The sequence below is a fragment of the Engraulis encrasicolus genome, chromosome 14 (assembly GCF_034702125.1).
Source record: "Engraulis encrasicolus isolate BLACKSEA-1 chromosome 14, IST_EnEncr_1.0, whole genome shotgun sequence".
In the NCBI taxonomy this organism is placed as follows: Eukaryota; Metazoa; Chordata; class Actinopteri; order Clupeiformes; family Engraulidae; genus Engraulis; species Engraulis encrasicolus.
Window position 1 is genome coordinate 54,483,682 of NC_085870.1, and position 17,053 is coordinate 54,500,734.

Sequence of the window (17,053 nt, forward strand, 5' to 3'; positions counted from 1 at the left end):
CACACATGAAGTTGTGTATTCAGAGCGGGGCCGAGGCACCCCTGTATATTTCTTTTATTTCTGCATTTAAAAACATGAGCTTTTTTAACAGAGTTTCACAGAAACAGCTTTTATCACTGACATGTTCCCAACCTTTCCACATCCCTTTCCCAATTCTGGGAACACCAGACAAAAACACCCCCCAGAGAACAGCTCAGGGACGGGAATAAAGCACCATATATAACACACAACAAAAAACAAAAAGCCTTATGTCTGAACACGTTTTACCACTGTGTTTATAACCTGATGTATGGGAAGTAAAATGTATATAGCTTACACTCTGGTATTGCATCACCATTTGAAATCTATTTCGAGTTAATCATTGAGAATAACTATTACGGTAAAGTGTGATTGTAGTCCGTCATCTTCAAAGACATTATCACACCTGATGCTGATTTCTTAAGTTGGGGTTGAAACAGAAGAGGTATCTGGCATCTTTAAGCACTGGTGGCTCTTTGTGAGGTTGTGAGCTTTAATGACACATTAAAAAAACAAATGTCAAAAGCCAGTTTGCAAATTGTAACCTCGGTATAAAACAGGCTGGTGTCTTAAGAATTACTGTTTTCTCCCTTAACGTGATAATAAAGACTCAATGTAATGTCAACGTAACTACAGACCCATTAGGGCGACAACTGGAAGCCAGAGGAAAACAACAGTTCTGTGTTCAAACTGTTCACAAGTGTTGTCAACTCGACACTGTGTTTAACTCAATACTTTAAAAAAGAGTGGGTGTTCTCTATGCATCTGACAAGAAAATGAAATAAAAATCACTCCCCTAAAATTATGTCCAATAACATATGGTTGAAAAGACACATCAACCAAAATATTTATAAGACCTTGTCAGTGGGTACATGTAAAAATAAGTCACTTTGGCATTTAAGTGTAATATGTACAGTGTGCATGACAACATGGGCAGTAAGAGCAGGTTGAAATGAATTCACACCCTCACATAAGCCAGTATGAGTTCAGAGTTCAATCCGCTTTGGTCTGAAGACACCATTTCAACAGTCTTAAAGTTTGATTCTCTAAAAACTACTTAAAATGTATTTTCCATTGGAGCACAAAGGAACCTGGCAATAGTACATAACACAACATCATCTGTACATTTGTGTACTAAACAAAAGGTTGGAATAAGATTTAAGTCCTTAAGACAAGCAGGCATTACATCTTACTTCCAATACTGAGGCCCTCGCCTCATCACGTGGAAAGAATTGTCCATCTTGCACATATAAAATAATTCACACAAACGCACAGAACAGCAAAGCATCTCAATGTTGATGAAAATCTGAATAAATCCACTTTATGCTTTAAACATCTATAGATATATATATTTGAAAAAACTGAACCAAAAAAAGAACAATGGATAACATTTTCTTTTAAAACAAAAAGAATGTCAATACAGAGGGGGAAAATTAAACCGCTTCCAAGGGGCTGCGGCAACACCAGAAAACAGCAACAAAGTCAGCCAAACACTCACGAAAACGGGCAAAAAAAAAAAAAACCTTTTCAGGAAACCTCCAACGTTCTCTCTTTCATATAATAACTATCATTTTAAATTTCAACACAAGTTGGCAAAACCATATAGGAAGCTTTCGTCAAAAAAGTGCAAGTCTCTACCAGCACACCATCACGCCTGATCCATGTCCTACCAACACCCTCTTCATTATGACCGTTCCATATTTCCCTAAACTAGTCCATACATTATATCCCTCTGTCTATCTCACAAATTACTGTGCAAGAGTGGAGAGACAAAGAACGTAAAACATACAACAAAGGAGAAGTGGTGTAAACCCCTGCTCTGTACTGTACTATGAAGATTCAACACCACCAAAAATAGGTCAAATGCCATACTGGTTTGAGTGTGTGTAAAAGACGAGAGGGGGGTTAGGTGGGGGCTCTTGAGCAGTACTGAGGAACCAGGGTGACAGTGTGACTGGAGTCTGTGTCAAAGGGCAGGACAGAAGTGGTGCGTCAGTCCAACAGGTGCTTCCTGGGGCCCACTCGCGAGCGGTTGGAGCGCCGGATGTCAAACTGAGTGTCTTTGCACCGCTGACAGACGTACGAATCGGGCACGTTCGTCTTGCGGATTTTGGCACAGGACAGGTGGATCCAGGTGTTGCACTCGTTGCATTCGATCATGGCCCGGCCGGCAAACGGTTTCATGCAGAAGCAGGTCACCAGATCCCACGAGTCATCATCTGCGAAACAGGTTTAAGATGTCTGATAAATACCACAGCAAAAGTAAATTGGAAATTACTGCTATATGTGCCATTTATTTTATTTAAGTTGGTTTGGTTGAGGATATAACAGAGATTGAGTGCATACTGGATGGATCAATTCATTACACTAGATGTTAGCAAATTGGCTACACTAATGCAATAATATGGTGCATTACTGCGGACTCGGACTTCACCTTAGAACCACAACACTACCACTGCAAAAATACTCTGTGCAGATTTTGTACAGAAGTGTTTTTCAAATTTTGAACAAATATCAAGCAAGTAAAGCACAACAGTGATCAATTGATGTAAAGCATACCTGAATCAACCATAATGTCCTCATCATCTCCTGAACCATCCTGGTCCCTGAAGACCACCTGTTTCCCCTGGCGAAACACAGTCCTGGTTCCCTCCATGCCCTCCATCTCCACCACCAGTGCCTTACCATCGCTGAGCTGGGGTTGGGAGTCGTGCTCGTGCTCTGGGCTCTGCTTCCCATTCCAGGACGGAGATCCTTGAGCGAAATCAGACTCCTGCTTGCACATGAAGCCTTCTTCGTGAGGGGGAGAGTGTCCTCCTGCGTGGATACTTTGCATATGGTGGTGCTCTGGTGAACGAGGGCGCATGTGTGAGGAGGCAGCGGGCTGAGGAATGCTGAGGAAGTCCTCCGGCTCCTCTTTGATGACCCGTCCACTGCTCAGCACAAAGTCGGACGGCGAGCTAAACACCGGCTTCAGGTGCCTCAACTCCTCCTCGGCCGGCCTGCTCTGCGGCTTCTTCTTCTTTTTCTTCTTCAGCAGCAGCTTGTCCGTCTTCCTCCGACCCTCCAGGAGCAGGCCGGCCGACTTGGGACGTGTGTGGAGCTGTGATGGGGGGTACCGGCAGCTGGCTTCTGCGTCACCACCGCGCTTGAACCCTGCAAAGCTCTTGCGGCCACTGCTGGACAGGTGGGACTGACCAGGCAGGGAGAGGACGGGGGAGGGAGAGGGAGAGGTGAAAGTGCCGCTGAGGCGTTGCTGTGAATCCCAGCTGTCGCTGTCCGCCGTGCTGCCAGTGCTGTTGGGCGGACTGGAGCTGCTCCTCAAGGGGGCCTCTTCCTGAGGAACCACACAACAAGCAGTAAACATGTTAAACATGTGTATAAATACATCATTTAAAACATGCACTAAGCCTGCTTGGTTTCTTTACCTCCATGTGTTTTATGCTACTGTACTGATTATAACCTTGTTATAAGTTGCTTTGGATAAAAGCGTCTGCTAAATGCAATGTAACGTGACGTAAATGTAACATCAGCAGCTTCAAGCAGATGTTAGAAAACTGGGCATCACCACAACTAGATGCACTAATGGTTTGTAGACCTAAGAAACTATACCTCAAATACATAGATTTAGCCATTTTATATCATTTTGTTTATGAACTGGCCCAACTTTTCACTAAGAGAAGCCATAGCTAGGCAAAGAACCTTCAAACTTACATTGAAAGGCAGTGTTTTGCATGAGCAGTCTCGCACTTGCATTACATTAAGTTGGAATTTGTATGTTTTACTTCTTCATAATATACTAACAACCATTACGCTGAGTTCAATGGTTGCTCATTCTCTTTTCAAGTTAGCATGTGCATATGCAGTCCACTTTGACACACAGTTTTCACCAAGGTAAAACACATGGTTACAAGGTGATTCTTTCAGAGATTCATTTAGATTTTGCATTACTGACTCATCCTGTGTGCATGACAAATGCAGGCTAAAATCATTTACAACTTTGAAGCAACCATCCTAAATCCTCAACAGACCACAGATTTATAAGAAAATCAACTCCAAATGAGTCCTGACTTTGGTCATGCTAAACTGCACCCAAATAGAGCTCTTCAGCGTTGACGTCAACTTGTATGCGGCGTTTGGACTACCGGTTCCCTGGCGATTTTTTACATTGCAAAACGCCATAGAGATTCAGGTTTGGCAAAAATATAAGTTGCACGGCAACAACGAACATTAGCGTGTCCCCGCATCCCTTTCTCATTAGTGGAACGGATCGTATCATCATGTTGGTGTATTCACATGTTAAATCATGACGATTATAATTCAATATTGCTAACCCCTTTCTGATCATTAAAACTTCCGAACTACATACTTTCCTTTGGTTGCCATGGGTACAACCTTCCGCACGTACATGCCGTTAGATACTGGCGCCGTTTCTGTAGTCGCCAAAAGCTTCCGGGTTTAGCATATGGACGCAACATCGTATTTATGTCGAAGTTTGACACAAAATGATCAACCATGTCATACCTACAGCCTATTTTTAACACCCTCGACAGTTTGCGGGGGTTCGCTAAGCGCGTGCTTGCACTCGGAGCTTATTTGAAATTTACCCCTATTCATTCCCAATGGAGGCCGGAAGCCGATAGGAACCAGGACGTCCTTAAATGCTAACATGAAAGACTACAATCTACTACATGCTTCCGCTTCCGCTGAAGAACTCTATAAATGGTGATTGTAAGATCTCAGTTGTGTGAATGGACACAATTTTCAGAAAGAACCTAACAATCCCTTCATACTGTTACACTCCGGGGCAGACAATGAATCTCTTTATTCAAATTCAAGGCTATAAAGTCAAGAAGACAATGATATCATAGTGGCCTAGATATAGATAATAATAATAATAATAATAATAATAATAATAATAATAGAAGATGGCCTAGCATAAATACACTAATATACCCACAAGTAAATTAGCAACATCTGAATATACAGTATAGGCCACAAGTTAGGGCACAACTTCTCATTCAATGCATTCTCTTTATTTGTGTGGCTATTCACAGTACATTGTAGATTCTCATGGAGGGCATTGGAGGTTAAAATGTGTTAAAGCTCTAGTTCTACAATTCTAAAGAGTTATTGAACAACTTTTTTATTCAATTAAGATTAACTTGACTGACTGGATGTTTACTTGAAAACGGACAAAAAAAACTGATAACACTGTATATCTTTGGTGAAGCACATAATTCTATATGTATTCATGCATTGTTATAAATGGGTTATTTCACATGAAATCAGACACTTTGGGACCCGACCGACACAGATTTCAATCATACTTGCAGTGCCTTTTTACTAGTAAGGTAGCACCCAAGAACTGCATTTGTGTGAATCTGACGCCAATATTAAGGGAGAAACAGACTAGGGAAGGTTTACATATGAGGGTAGGACACTATACATTCAGCCTTGATTATATCAGTCTGTGTAAGTCACAAAAAGATGTCTGTGGTGTTGTTTGAAAGCTCTTTTCTGGCTCTACAAATTGCACAAATAACATGGAATACAACAACCTTCGGAATATGAATTATGATGAATTGAAAATGTAAAAATTGAATACAAAAAAAAACACTTATATTTTAAAATGACCGGTTTCTTGTCTAAACGTAGCCTGTAAGGTCATGAACAACACCTAAAAATGGTGTGTGTGGTTCTATATTCATTTAATAGATAATGGGACAAAAAGGTTGAAATGCGTTGTAATAAAGTAGTAATAGAGTAGTGTCAGGGACAGGGCTGGACTGGCCATCTGGCATAACGGGCATTTTCCCGGTGGGCCCTGCACCCTCGTGGGCCCCTATTCCAGGTACTCAAAGGATACTTATGCATTATGTACAGTACAAAAGACACAGCTGCTTCAAATGCACTGATGGAGTACAAAATGAGAGTGTAGCCATTGTTTCTCTCTTTAAAGTTAAGGGAGGAGGACACAGGTACCGGTACATAGTGAAGGAATGTTCAAACATTCAGAAATTATCATTTGGTGTGTATACATGAACATCTGCCTTTTTCTGCCATTTTTGTTGCATATTCTGCTAGACATGCCGTCATGTGATATTACTATGGGATTGCCATATTATTACTATGTGATCTGCATGGTGCTATGTTTTTGAGTCCCATTATCTCTGAAATGAAAAAAGTACCAAACACCATAATTTCAGGTGTTGTTCATGACATTGCAGGCTACGTTTAGACAAGGAACTGGTCATTTTAAAATACAAGTTTTCTTGATATTCAATTTTTCATTTTTCAATTTATCATAATTCATATTCTGAGGGTTGTTGTATTCCATGCTGTTGTGTAATTTGTAGAGCCAGAAAAGAGCTTTCAAACAACACCACAGACATATTTTTGTGACTTACACTGACTGATATAATCAAAGCTGAATGTATAGTGTCCTACCCTCATATGTAAACCTTTGCTAGTCTGTTTCTCCCTTAGCATTGGTGTCAGATTCACACAAATGCAGTTCTGGGGTGCTACCTTGCTACGGAAAAGGCACACCAAGTATGATTGAAATCTATGTCAGTCGGGTCCCAAAGTGTCTGATTTCACGTGAAATGAAATAGCCACAAAAATGAAGAGAATGCACTTAATCAGACGGTGTGTCCAGACTTCTGCCCTATACTGTACATGTGACACACATAAGTAGATGAATCCAGGGTAAACGAGTCATAAAGAGACAGTTATTTATCTACGTAGTAATTGTTTGGTAATATATTACCATAAGTTAAATAACTGATTTCTTGCTGTTTTTTCCAACTTTGTTACAATACACGGTCTTAATCACAACCAAGAAGAACAGCCCCTCCCTAGGCTAAAAATTGGGCTGATAAGTTCACAAATGTGTGTTGTTTAATACAGAACCAACCCCTTACTATTTACCCCAGGCCCACTCACTTTCACGGCATGCCAAACAACAGCGATAACAGGGAGCAAAGACTGAACATGCACCGGACACAATAGCAGATAAAGTACTGTACCAGAAAACAAGAACATACTATGTCCCACCAAGAAATGAAAGGGTTACCATGAGGGCTGTCTTCCTTGCGCTCCATGCCAAAGACACCGCATTTACGTTTACATGTCTATCCACTGTGTTGTCTACCAAGAGTGAAGGGGTGTGGTGGCTGAGAGAGCTATGGATAATGATGACTGAGGGCAGGAGCCTAGGATGGAGCATGGAGTAAGGAAGCTAAACTTGAACCCTCTTACCCAGGGACTGAGGGTTTTGGTTTAGAGGGGCTCTCCCAGTCGCAGAGGAGGAAGATGAGGATAAAGATGAGCAGTGGCGGGGTGGCCTAGGCTGGGGGGCAGGGGAGGACTGGCAGCAACTGCCTGAGGCACCACCACCAACTCTGTGGATCAAACAAAGTGTCAACAGCACAGCAGCAGCAGCAATGGCGATGGGACAGGGGGACAAGTCCATTCCATAGGATAAACTACATGTTCGGGAGCCCATAGAGATGCTGAGAGACAGAGAGCCTGCGGATGCTGCTGCCTCAAGTACTGTACAACACCCTCAATGGCCAGGGTACTTCAAAGTGAGAATTTTCTCTGACTTCGAAATGTACTTCTAAGTAAAAAAAACTGCCATACTTAATTGACATAGCAGCCCACATTTCCTACCTCAGACTGGCAACCTTTATCAATATCCCTAGCGTCTTCATGGATGAATAAATGTGCCTTAAATTGTCACCAATCAAAGATAATTACATGAAGTGTTGTAACTTACTTTATCCAACAGCAGGGAGAGAGAATACTTTTCAAAAATATTTTACCCCTGCAAACACAGGGCAATAGAACTAGATTTCACTCACCTCTTGGGGGTAGGGAATATACCCAGCATAGGCCAATACAAAAGTACAGAACTTGTTGAAATCCTCTACTGTGCGCTGCCTTTTATAAGTTGGACTGAAGCCCTGAAACGAGGACAATTCATCAATGCATACCACATACTTCACAATACAAGAATACATGCAACACCAATAACAGCACATTGTAATTTTGCTACATTTGTCACATGTAATTTTGTGCTGCTTATCATGACCAAATCTATGATCGCATTGCAGCAGAGTACTGTTCACCTAGTTATTACGGGTTTTCATAATTTCATTGTCATGTTTCATAATATATGAAATATATTATTATATATTATATAATATATAAAATGTTGGTCAGATCCATATGTTTCAACTGTCTTCCATATTAGTTTGACGCCATAAACTTGTAATAACCACGTTGATAAACTGAACACCATGCTTACATCAGGGAAGGGGCGGGCCAACCTTTTAGAAAATACGGCGAAAACGCTGATTGAGTCAGCTAACACATTCTGCAACATTCACGTTTTCACTCGCGACGTATTAGCAAGCAAGCCACTAGTTTTACCAGAGAGAGTAGAGAGATATATTAAAAGAATCTCTGGTTTTGCGGTTCTAATCGCTAAGCTCTAGCCCAGAGGTGGGCAAACTCAGTTCCGGGGGCCAAATGCGGCCCAGTAAGCCATTTCATCTGGCCCGCAGAGCCTTTTAAATCCAAAGTAGGCTACCATACTCACACATCTCAAATTCAAAAAGCAAATGGTGTTGCAGGTGTGAGATTAATCAAGGTCACATCTAAATATTGCAATGTGCAGGAGTGAAATAGCCAACAAGTATGTCAGTGGACATTACAGTAATTCTCATTATTGGCACATGGATGTTGCCTACGACATCTGGCCCTACGATAGCCTACATAATGCTACTACACCCAAAATAATTGCCCACCCCTGCTCTAGCCGCTATAGCAAGCATGTTGATCAATGTTTTCGAGTTAGCCTGATCCTTACCTGGGATTCAAAGGTCGTTGACGGGGCAACGCGTTCCATTTCTGTCAAACACACAAAAGAAAATACTTCAAAAGAGACAAATCTACATTAAGTTACCATAATTTTGTGCCGCTTTTCTGTTGCAAGGAGAACTTTAATAGCAACATGTGTTGCTTTAGCGAAATAGTCTAACTTTCAATGTCGAACCAGAAGCTAGTAGAGGGTCTCGTCCAAGTTAGCAATCATCTTCCGATACAGTACGCCATCTCTAGACCTAATGTGCATCGCCACCTTTTCATTCATTCGATAACTAATGTTGTTCGTTCCTTTGTCATGCTGAACTTGCCGTAAGGTATTCTGTTATGTGCAGGTCGGTGGTTCCTAGTCGAAGTTGTTTTCTTACCAAAATGTTGGAATGATAAAAGATCAGACGTGGATATCGAAATCTAACGTCGAGTTATCTTTGCAAACAAACAAGTACGTCACTGTAGTATTACACCATTTGGCTATATTCAAACCCACACATACAAAATGCGGGTTTGGGAATCATTCAAGAAAGCTTCGTTATTATAATGGCGTAACAACTGTGCAGATTCCTGAAAAGGATACACCTTAGCTGTGCCTAAAGTTAGCACGATGCAAAAACAAATTAAAGCAACTATTGATTTATTGAATGCCGATACTACTGAAATAACTTCGAAACGGTTATGTTTTGATGTGTGTTTTCTAAAGATACGTGTTTCAGAAAGTGACATTTTAAATAACAGCGTATCAAAGCGACTTTTGGTAGCCTGCTAACAACATTACTTCTAGCGCAACTTCATGTCATCCTAGCTGACAGGGTAATAACTAGGCTCTAGTGGTAATCAACAAGGCACGCTGCGCTATCTCTAAATAGCAAAATGCAAGTTGGTACATTTAAGGTTTTATAACAAGTTATTCACACGGTGTATCGATAGCAAGTATATTACTATTAAATGAACATCCAAAATATTAGTTGATATCCTAACGCTGCGAACAACTCTGCTAACAAACTATCGTTAGCTTACACATTTAGCCAATGCTAGAATTCCCAAAGATACAAGCTAGCTTGTTCAATCAAAGTATCGCCAGCTAACTAAGGTGGCTAACAGTAACCGTCAAAGAAGTAAACGACGACCAAAAATGCACGTTCAACTTGATAAATAAAAACAATCACCTTAACTCGGGCGAGGGTGGAGATAACGGAACCCAAGAACTGTCAAGCTTTGGCAACGATGAGACGTTACTTTGACGTTCAATAACACACGACTGTGCTACTGATGACTTCAACACACTCGTGCACACACAGGCTGTGGTTGTGTCCACCTTACAACCACACGGCTAGTTGGCTTTTGCCCATGCGCCAATCGAAAGGAGGCCGGAGCTAGATGTGTATTTTTTCTCTACAACAAGTCTCATTACACTTTTGTGCAAGCAGTATCAAGTAGCCCATTCCGAGCACTAATTACAGACAATACAATGGCTATATTTTCTGAGGCTTTGGCAAATTAAGGCAATGTTTTAGTCTGAGCAACTAGGTAACCGATAGGCTACATGATTCTACAAAGCCCAACATTTGCCCAACACTGCATGTCTCTCTCCTGCTCAGGGCAAATTATATGACTGCATGGCATGAAAGCCTGTTCATCCTAATCAAGTCAACCATGTAATGTGTCATTTATTTTTTTTACCCGAGCTATGCTCCAATTTTGTGCTGACAAATTTCCAGTAGGCCTAAACCACGATGGACAATTGTGCTGCGGGTGGGATTTTTCATGCTCATATAGCAGCTGCAGCATAGGGCAGATATGCAGTGTAGTTCAGTGTAGCGCTGTCCATGTGATCAGCTGAGGCTTGCGGCGCAGGCATTCTCGGGTGTCAGCTCCTTTCACTGTCTGTGGGGTTCAGGGACGGACAGTGAGTGCCACTACGACAACAGCCAGAATTCACTTCACATTCCAGGACCGTGAGTAGCCTGCCATCTATTACGTGTCTTAAACTTTGCTGTCAGGTGAATTAAACATTTGCGAGGTAGTTTTAGTGCGTGTGTTGTCGAAACCGTGTCGACGAATCAGCTTGTCTATCCATTGTGCGTCTATCTGTAGATCTGCATTAGGCCTACATGAGATAATATAACTTAGCATATGACATGGCAAATTCAGAACATAAAGCCACTGATATAAAACATGTCACGTACCAATAATGAACTGATAGATTTTGGGAAGTACGGATGTTTTTCTCACTGCTATTTGGGCGCCCTGCAGCTAGATGGAGTATGCTCCCTGCCCACATTACTGAGGGCGTTTCCATGGATGAAACTTTACTTTGTGCAAATCATTGGATGGGCCTATTCCACAGAAGATGCCCCTCCCCCACTTGTCCCCTTGGTGTGTCACTTTATAGCGAGTATAAAACAATATGCGTTTCTCAAAATTGTCCTTGAATATTTCTGTGTGTGCATAATACATTCGTTGTCATACTTACTTGTTACATCTGTGTCATACAACTTCCATTCCTGTTTTTACCCAGTGTTGTTGACTTTTAGACTGATCAACAATGGCTAGAAATCTTCTGAAGAACCCCTGTGGCGAAGGTAAGGGTGGGGACCCTATGTGCTTCCATGTGAATGCATACCTAGGCTAGCCTACAATGTAGTAAATAAAACACCAGAAATTCAATAAAATTACAAAAGCTGTTACCTTTTTTTTCAAATGACTTATCTAAGATGTTGTCATCAGGAATATCAGATGCTTCTCCATGCTCCTCCACAAGGAGATGTGATCCATAGTCCAGACAGTACATACCTCATTGTCCTTCAGACACAGCTGAAACCATTCTGTGTGAATGTTGAAAGTAGCAAAAGGGATTATGCCCCAAAACCAAAATTACGAAAGCATCAAATGCTTTAATGTGTTTTACCTGTGCTCCTTTCAGAACAGATGGAGCACTGGGAGCTGACTGAGAATGGGGGCAGCGAGTGGGTCGTGCAGGACATGCCCGGGGACTGCGGACATTCCTTCGGGGATGATGGCGTCACAAAATACTTTGCCACCTCTTTCGAGTAAGACAACACATTGTGAGGTTGAATTAAAGATATGCGATTTAGAGATTTTGAAATAGAGATATAAGTCACTTGTAGTTGAAGTATGAATTTGTTTAGGAAAGTGAAAATAAGGAGGGAGCCTAATAATGCCATTCTTCCTCTGCTTCTCTCACTAAACTCCAAAGATTGTGCCTGAAAAGACAAGTGGTTGACCTTGTGTCAGAGGAGTACTCTCCGGAAGAGCTAGACACACAGCCAGCTGTCACTGTAGAAGACTGGTGAGACTTTCAATTCTGATCCTGTTTGAGACAGCAGAGCGACACAGAGTGACCTTGGCTGTCGCCATGTGATGCATTTTGTCTATTTTGTAGGTATTGTGGACGGACAGATTGTGGTTGCATATACCAACTGACCGTTTGTCTACTGGATGAAAATCAGGAGGTCCTGCAAGAGTTTAAGCCAGACAATGTGACCCTTGACTGTGATGACTGCTCTTGGAGACAGGTATTTATTTTAATCCACTAAATCCATTTACATTTACAGTAAGTATACTGAATGAAAAATATTATCATGGCTGTATGACTAAAATGTTTTATTTTATGCACCCTGGTGCACGCGTGTCACTGCCATACTGCTATGCAGCTGCACCAATATCGAATATCAGTGAAACCCTGTCATAGAACTAGGCAAGAATTTCTTGGATTTGTAGTTCACCTTGACACATAGCTAATGCCAAAACCTATATACTTTGTAGTAATTGGTCAATAGACATCAATGAGTCCTGACTAAAATGTGACTTCTTCCAGGTGACCCACACCTTCTCAGACTATGGAGAAGGACTGCGCTTCATCTCCTTTGAGCACGGTGGGAGAGACAACAGTTACTGGGATGGATGGTTCGGGGTCAGGGTGACAGGCAGTGCCATTAGAGTGGAACTCTAAAGGCTACTTTGGAGCAGAGGAGAAAGTTTGATGTTAGTAGGTGAATAAGACAATGGTTAATTTTTAGCGACCTTCAGAGCACTATAGGCAGGGGCGGTTCTAAGGGGTGGCAGGGGGTGGCATTTGCCCCCCCAGAAATATGATTTGCCACCCCAATTAAGAGCCCTGGTTGTGACCAATAGCCTTAATGCTTGACATCATTTCAGACATAGAACTTTAGGTTGCAGGGTTTCACTTTAAGGGATTTACTGTATCACATAAGTGTGTGTGTCGATTATTTAATTTTCCCTTAGTGTAGGAGCATGCCCCCCTGAAATACACTTCGCCACCCCTTTGCCACCCCAAGAACAAATGTCTGGAACCGCCCCTGACTATAGGGGTAAGGTGTGGAACAACTTATTGAAGAGCTGTCTTGTTCTAAATTGCATAGGCCTTAGAATGGCTACGTTTTGCTTGAGTATTTAAAGAAAGTATAATAAAGTATTTAAATACCTTTAACAAAATTGAGCGCAAGGCAAGAATTTCAATGTTGTGGTTTTAGGAACTACTACTTCCTCGATCTAATAAAACCTACCTACTGCTGCTATTGTCTTAAACTAATGCACTAATACCTGAAATGCTGTTACGGTACAATATGCACCTGGACCCTAGTTAGTATTTCCAAGCACTTTTTCGTTGAGACACTAAAATAAATAAACTGCTCAACTATTTCTGACTGATGTCCTGTATGCAAATCAGCATAAGAATGTGGAACGCTCTAAATCACCTCAATGTCTCTGATATCAAATGTTTGCACAACTGATAAAAACACATCTGATCAGACAAAAATATCAGACCAATAATGTTAGGGCTATCAAAATATCTTTGAGCTGAAGTGATCAAATGACGTCTGAATGACCTGGGGGAAAATGTATTATGTGTCTACAGACATCATATCATTCTAGTGCTACATCTGTGCACTTTGACTTAATAGTTCAAGCATCTATAAAGCCTATTTCTTGACTTTTATGTGGCCAATACAGATGCTTCAGCCAGTTCTGCTTCAAGCATGCATGTGAGAGATGAGTTATAGCTTTGGTGAAAGCTGCTGTCCCCAGGCATTGCAGACACATGCACATATCCATTGATGGCTCTGCATATGCTTGAGCACGAGGATCAGAGGGAAGACACATCCTTTCGTGACAAAAGATAGAGACACTCCTCGATTTTACAAGACGGATGCCTGTGACGGACAACAACATCTGCTGAAGCAGTTGACCTGTAGTGGGTGAGGACAGAGCTGGAAAGGAAGGAAGGCCAAATGTTCCTATATTATTTGCCAAATATGCAGATTGCAAATCACAAACTTTTGACTGCACAGAGGGTTCACATGGTCTATGACCACATTGTGTGCCTCAAGAAGTTTCTATGCATAAATGTAATAACCAAGAATGTAGAAGTCACATTTGTCACACAATGCACATGTTGAGGAGCCAAGGAACAATCGTTCATCGTCTGCTTTGAATTATAAAGCAGGAAGCACAACACACAGAGACTCAACAACCACGACAGCAACGAGTATAAACAAATTTTACTATAGTATTGAGAGCATAAAATGTAAACATTGAATATCTGCAGTGGTTCACCGGGATAAGGTAAAAACTAGTGGCTCATGTAAAGGCATAGGGTCAAGATAAAAGTCACAGTACATACATGTATATAGAAGTTAAAAAATGTTAAAAACATACCAAGGTTATTATGACATAATAAATTATGGTGTGTAACAATATCAGTCAGTCTTCTTGTTCTTAACAGAGGTATAGGCATAGAGCATTGTATGACAGCTTTGTAAACAAATTCTGAACCATGATTGACCATCATGGAGGGGCATGTCAACTTCAGCACCATCTCTACCTTCATACCCTAATCGACTACATACGCTACAAACAAATGCCAACATTCAGAAAGTAGCGATAATTACATATTAGCAATAGGTTTAAAACATGATGCTGGCTTTGCTACGTGTGTTGTGCTGTAGATCACACAGATAAATCTCAAGGTGGTTGTCATTCTCCTTTTGACTGCATCCGCTTGCAGAAGGCCTCAAACTGCTGCTGCTCAAGTTCCGTCATCACTTTATTCAGGGCATATATCTGTTAAAAAAAAAATACAAAAATAAAAACATGACGCCACAGCGTTCTGAAATGGCCTTAAAGGAACAGTCCACCTTATTTCAAGAAATTGCTGATATAAGTACTGAAACACTGAGAAGAAAATGATATGCACATTCATGAATGCTTGGAAATAGGCCTGCTGCAAATATGTAATCAAAAATGGTGGACTGTTCCTTTAAAAGTAGGAAGACGAACACTTTTCCCCTGGTGTTTTAAAATATTCTGTTAATAATCTGAAATTGCATCAAGTAAGGGCTATCATGGATGGAAGTGGCACATTTACCTCTGCTCTTTGGCGGTGTTTCAATTCTTGTTGTGCAGTCTTCTGTTTTGCTCTGTCCCCGCGTGTTGACGTATCTCTCTGCTTAGGCTTTTCCTTTCGACTCGCTGACTCCATGGTTATGGTCAACACTGTAACTAAGCACCACGTTAACAGGATTATGTCGAAAGCAAGACGTTTTTGCCTACTTCCAATGAATACCTTGTACTTTTCCCCTGTAATTCTATTATTAGTTGGGTATTTTAGCTCTTCAATAAGGGTTACTATAACACCTTGCTGCGACGAGCTTTGTCAGCAAACAAACAAGAAAGCTTGTTTGCGTTAGCGTGTTTGCTAGTTGAATGACGTTTATCAATAGCACATAACCCCCTACTCATTACTCTAAGTAAAAGTAATGTATCTGAGTAGTCTTAGCTTACAACCCGTAGATGGCGATCATTGAATAGTTTCACTTGGCTAGTGGGTGGAACTCAGGCTTTGTCAGAATTCCATTGTTTCTTTGGGTTCTAAAACATACAATATACACATAAACAACCACCTGAAACATAATAGCCTTCCAACTGTGTACTTACTCGCGAATTGTAATTTCTGTATTGTTGTTATTGTAGTTTCTCGGGGATGGATGAAACACAAAATCAGCTTTCAGTGGCCGTGTCGTTGAATAAATCCTCATACATGACAGCAAGGCATCCTTCGCCGTTATATTATGTGTTACGTGGAAACTATCCGGGTGTATGCATGGTGTGCCGAAACAGTGTTCCCACTTCCTATTTGTCATTTAATAGGCTTGCTGTCCTGTGACATTACTGATAGAAAAAAGGAATGAATATGTGGGCTATACAAAGCCTAAAATACAATACAGTACTGTGTTCCAATTTCACATTTTATCTTCAGCTAACACTTGTAAGGACAGCAATACATTTAGCCCATTTAAGATATGCTTTGAAGAGGTGACCACATGAGGTCACCCTTGCTTTAGAGTTAATGAGAACATACAGTTAGACGTTAAAGCAGGGGTGGCATTAAAGATAACACAATATTTAAAAAACAAACAAACAAAAAAACATAAAGACCACCACCTTGCAACAAACATCTGATTTATTGTGGGCTTTTCTGAGTGAAGATGAAATGAGTAGACAAACAGGCCAGACCAGAGTGATGCCAATCATGAATCATAACACCTCAGGGTTGATGCACAGCTTTTGTGTGACTCATTTTATTTAAGGTTTCCTTGTACAATTTGACAAGGAAAGCTGGATGCATGTGAAGTACCATGTGTCAGTAAATGACAATACACAATGTTGCACACTCTCTTATTCTCATCATTCTCAGCTCTCGCTATGCAGACAGTGAAACCTCCATCTCCTGACTCCAAAGGGGGCCATCTCAATTGTGTTTCTTGTTTAGCAGTGCATTGTATTGTATTTTCATTATATTGTATTTGCATTGTATTTCCTCTGTGCAGGGGTGGCCTGATCGATGATGCCCTCTTCAAACGCCTCGCCCAGTTGAGAATTTTGGAGGAACCTCGAGATGTGAACCGACCCTGGCAACCAGGTCAAAAATTTAAAAACTTTAAATTGTGGACAAACACAGCATGAATGTTGAGACTGTGGGGGCCTTTTCTGCTGCTAACGAACAAAGGTTAATTTGCAGAAGGCGCCTGTACTTTCATCCCATGACCCATCGATGGCTTCCACAACGTCAGGGCACATTGAGATGTTGTAAAGCCCCTTTTGA

General features: G+C 41.2%; 3 protein-coding genes across 6 annotated transcripts; 1 reads left to right on the forward strand and 2 right to left on the reverse strand.

Annotated features, from left to right (window-relative positions):
- Positions 1-11: 11 nt before the first annotated feature.
- Positions 12-10,211, reverse strand: phf13 (PHD finger protein 13). 2 transcript variants are annotated; one of them, XM_063216155.1, is made up of 5 exons: positions 10,074-10,211; positions 8,897-8,937; positions 7,887-7,988; positions 2,578-3,355; positions 12-2,237 (listed from the first exon to the last, which is right to left on the reverse strand). In XM_063216155.1, exons 2-5 carry the CDS (start codon positions 8,933-8,935, stop codon positions 2,011-2,013), a joined length of 1,146 nt encoding a protein of 381 aa, XP_063072225.1. In that variant the 5' UTR covers positions 8,936-8,937; positions 10,074-10,211; the 3' UTR covers positions 12-2,010. The 2 variants fall into 2 exon arrangements, with proteins under 2 accessions (XP_063072225.1, XP_063072226.1); XM_063216156.1 differs by lacking the exon at positions 10,074-10,211 and adding an exon at positions 9,083-9,428.
- Positions 10,212-10,661: 450 nt separating this feature from the next.
- fbxo2 (F-box protein 2) lies at positions 10,662-13,619 on the forward strand. Of its 3 annotated transcripts, none has more exons than XM_063216626.1 (7): positions 10,662-10,862; positions 11,426-11,489; positions 11,831-11,957; positions 12,125-12,217; positions 12,311-12,443; positions 12,746-12,967; positions 13,258-13,619. In XM_063216626.1, the coding sequence occupies exons 2-6, from the start codon at positions 11,453-11,455 to the stop codon at positions 12,878-12,880; spliced, it is 525 nt and encodes a 174-aa protein (XP_063072696.1). In that variant the 5' UTR covers positions 10,662-10,862; positions 11,426-11,452; the 3' UTR covers positions 12,881-12,967; positions 13,258-13,619. The 3 variants fall into 3 exon arrangements, with proteins under 3 accessions (XP_063072696.1, XP_063072695.1, XP_063072694.1); XM_063216625.1 differs by having other exon boundaries at positions 11,442-11,489; positions 13,258-13,618; XM_063216624.1 differs by having other exon boundaries at positions 10,663-10,862; positions 11,415-11,489; positions 13,258-13,618.
- An 813-nt stretch (positions 13,620-14,432) lies between these two features.
- svbp (small vasohibin binding protein) lies at positions 14,433-16,042 on the reverse strand. Its single transcript, XM_063216628.1, has 3 exons — positions 15,886-16,042; positions 15,317-15,450; positions 14,433-15,012 (listed from the first exon to the last, which is right to left on the reverse strand). Exons 2-3 carry the CDS (start codon positions 15,428-15,430, stop codon positions 14,926-14,928), a joined length of 201 nt encoding a protein of 66 aa, XP_063072698.1. The 5' UTR covers positions 15,431-15,450; positions 15,886-16,042; the 3' UTR covers positions 14,433-14,925.
- Between the last annotated feature and the right edge of the window lie 1,011 nt (positions 16,043-17,053).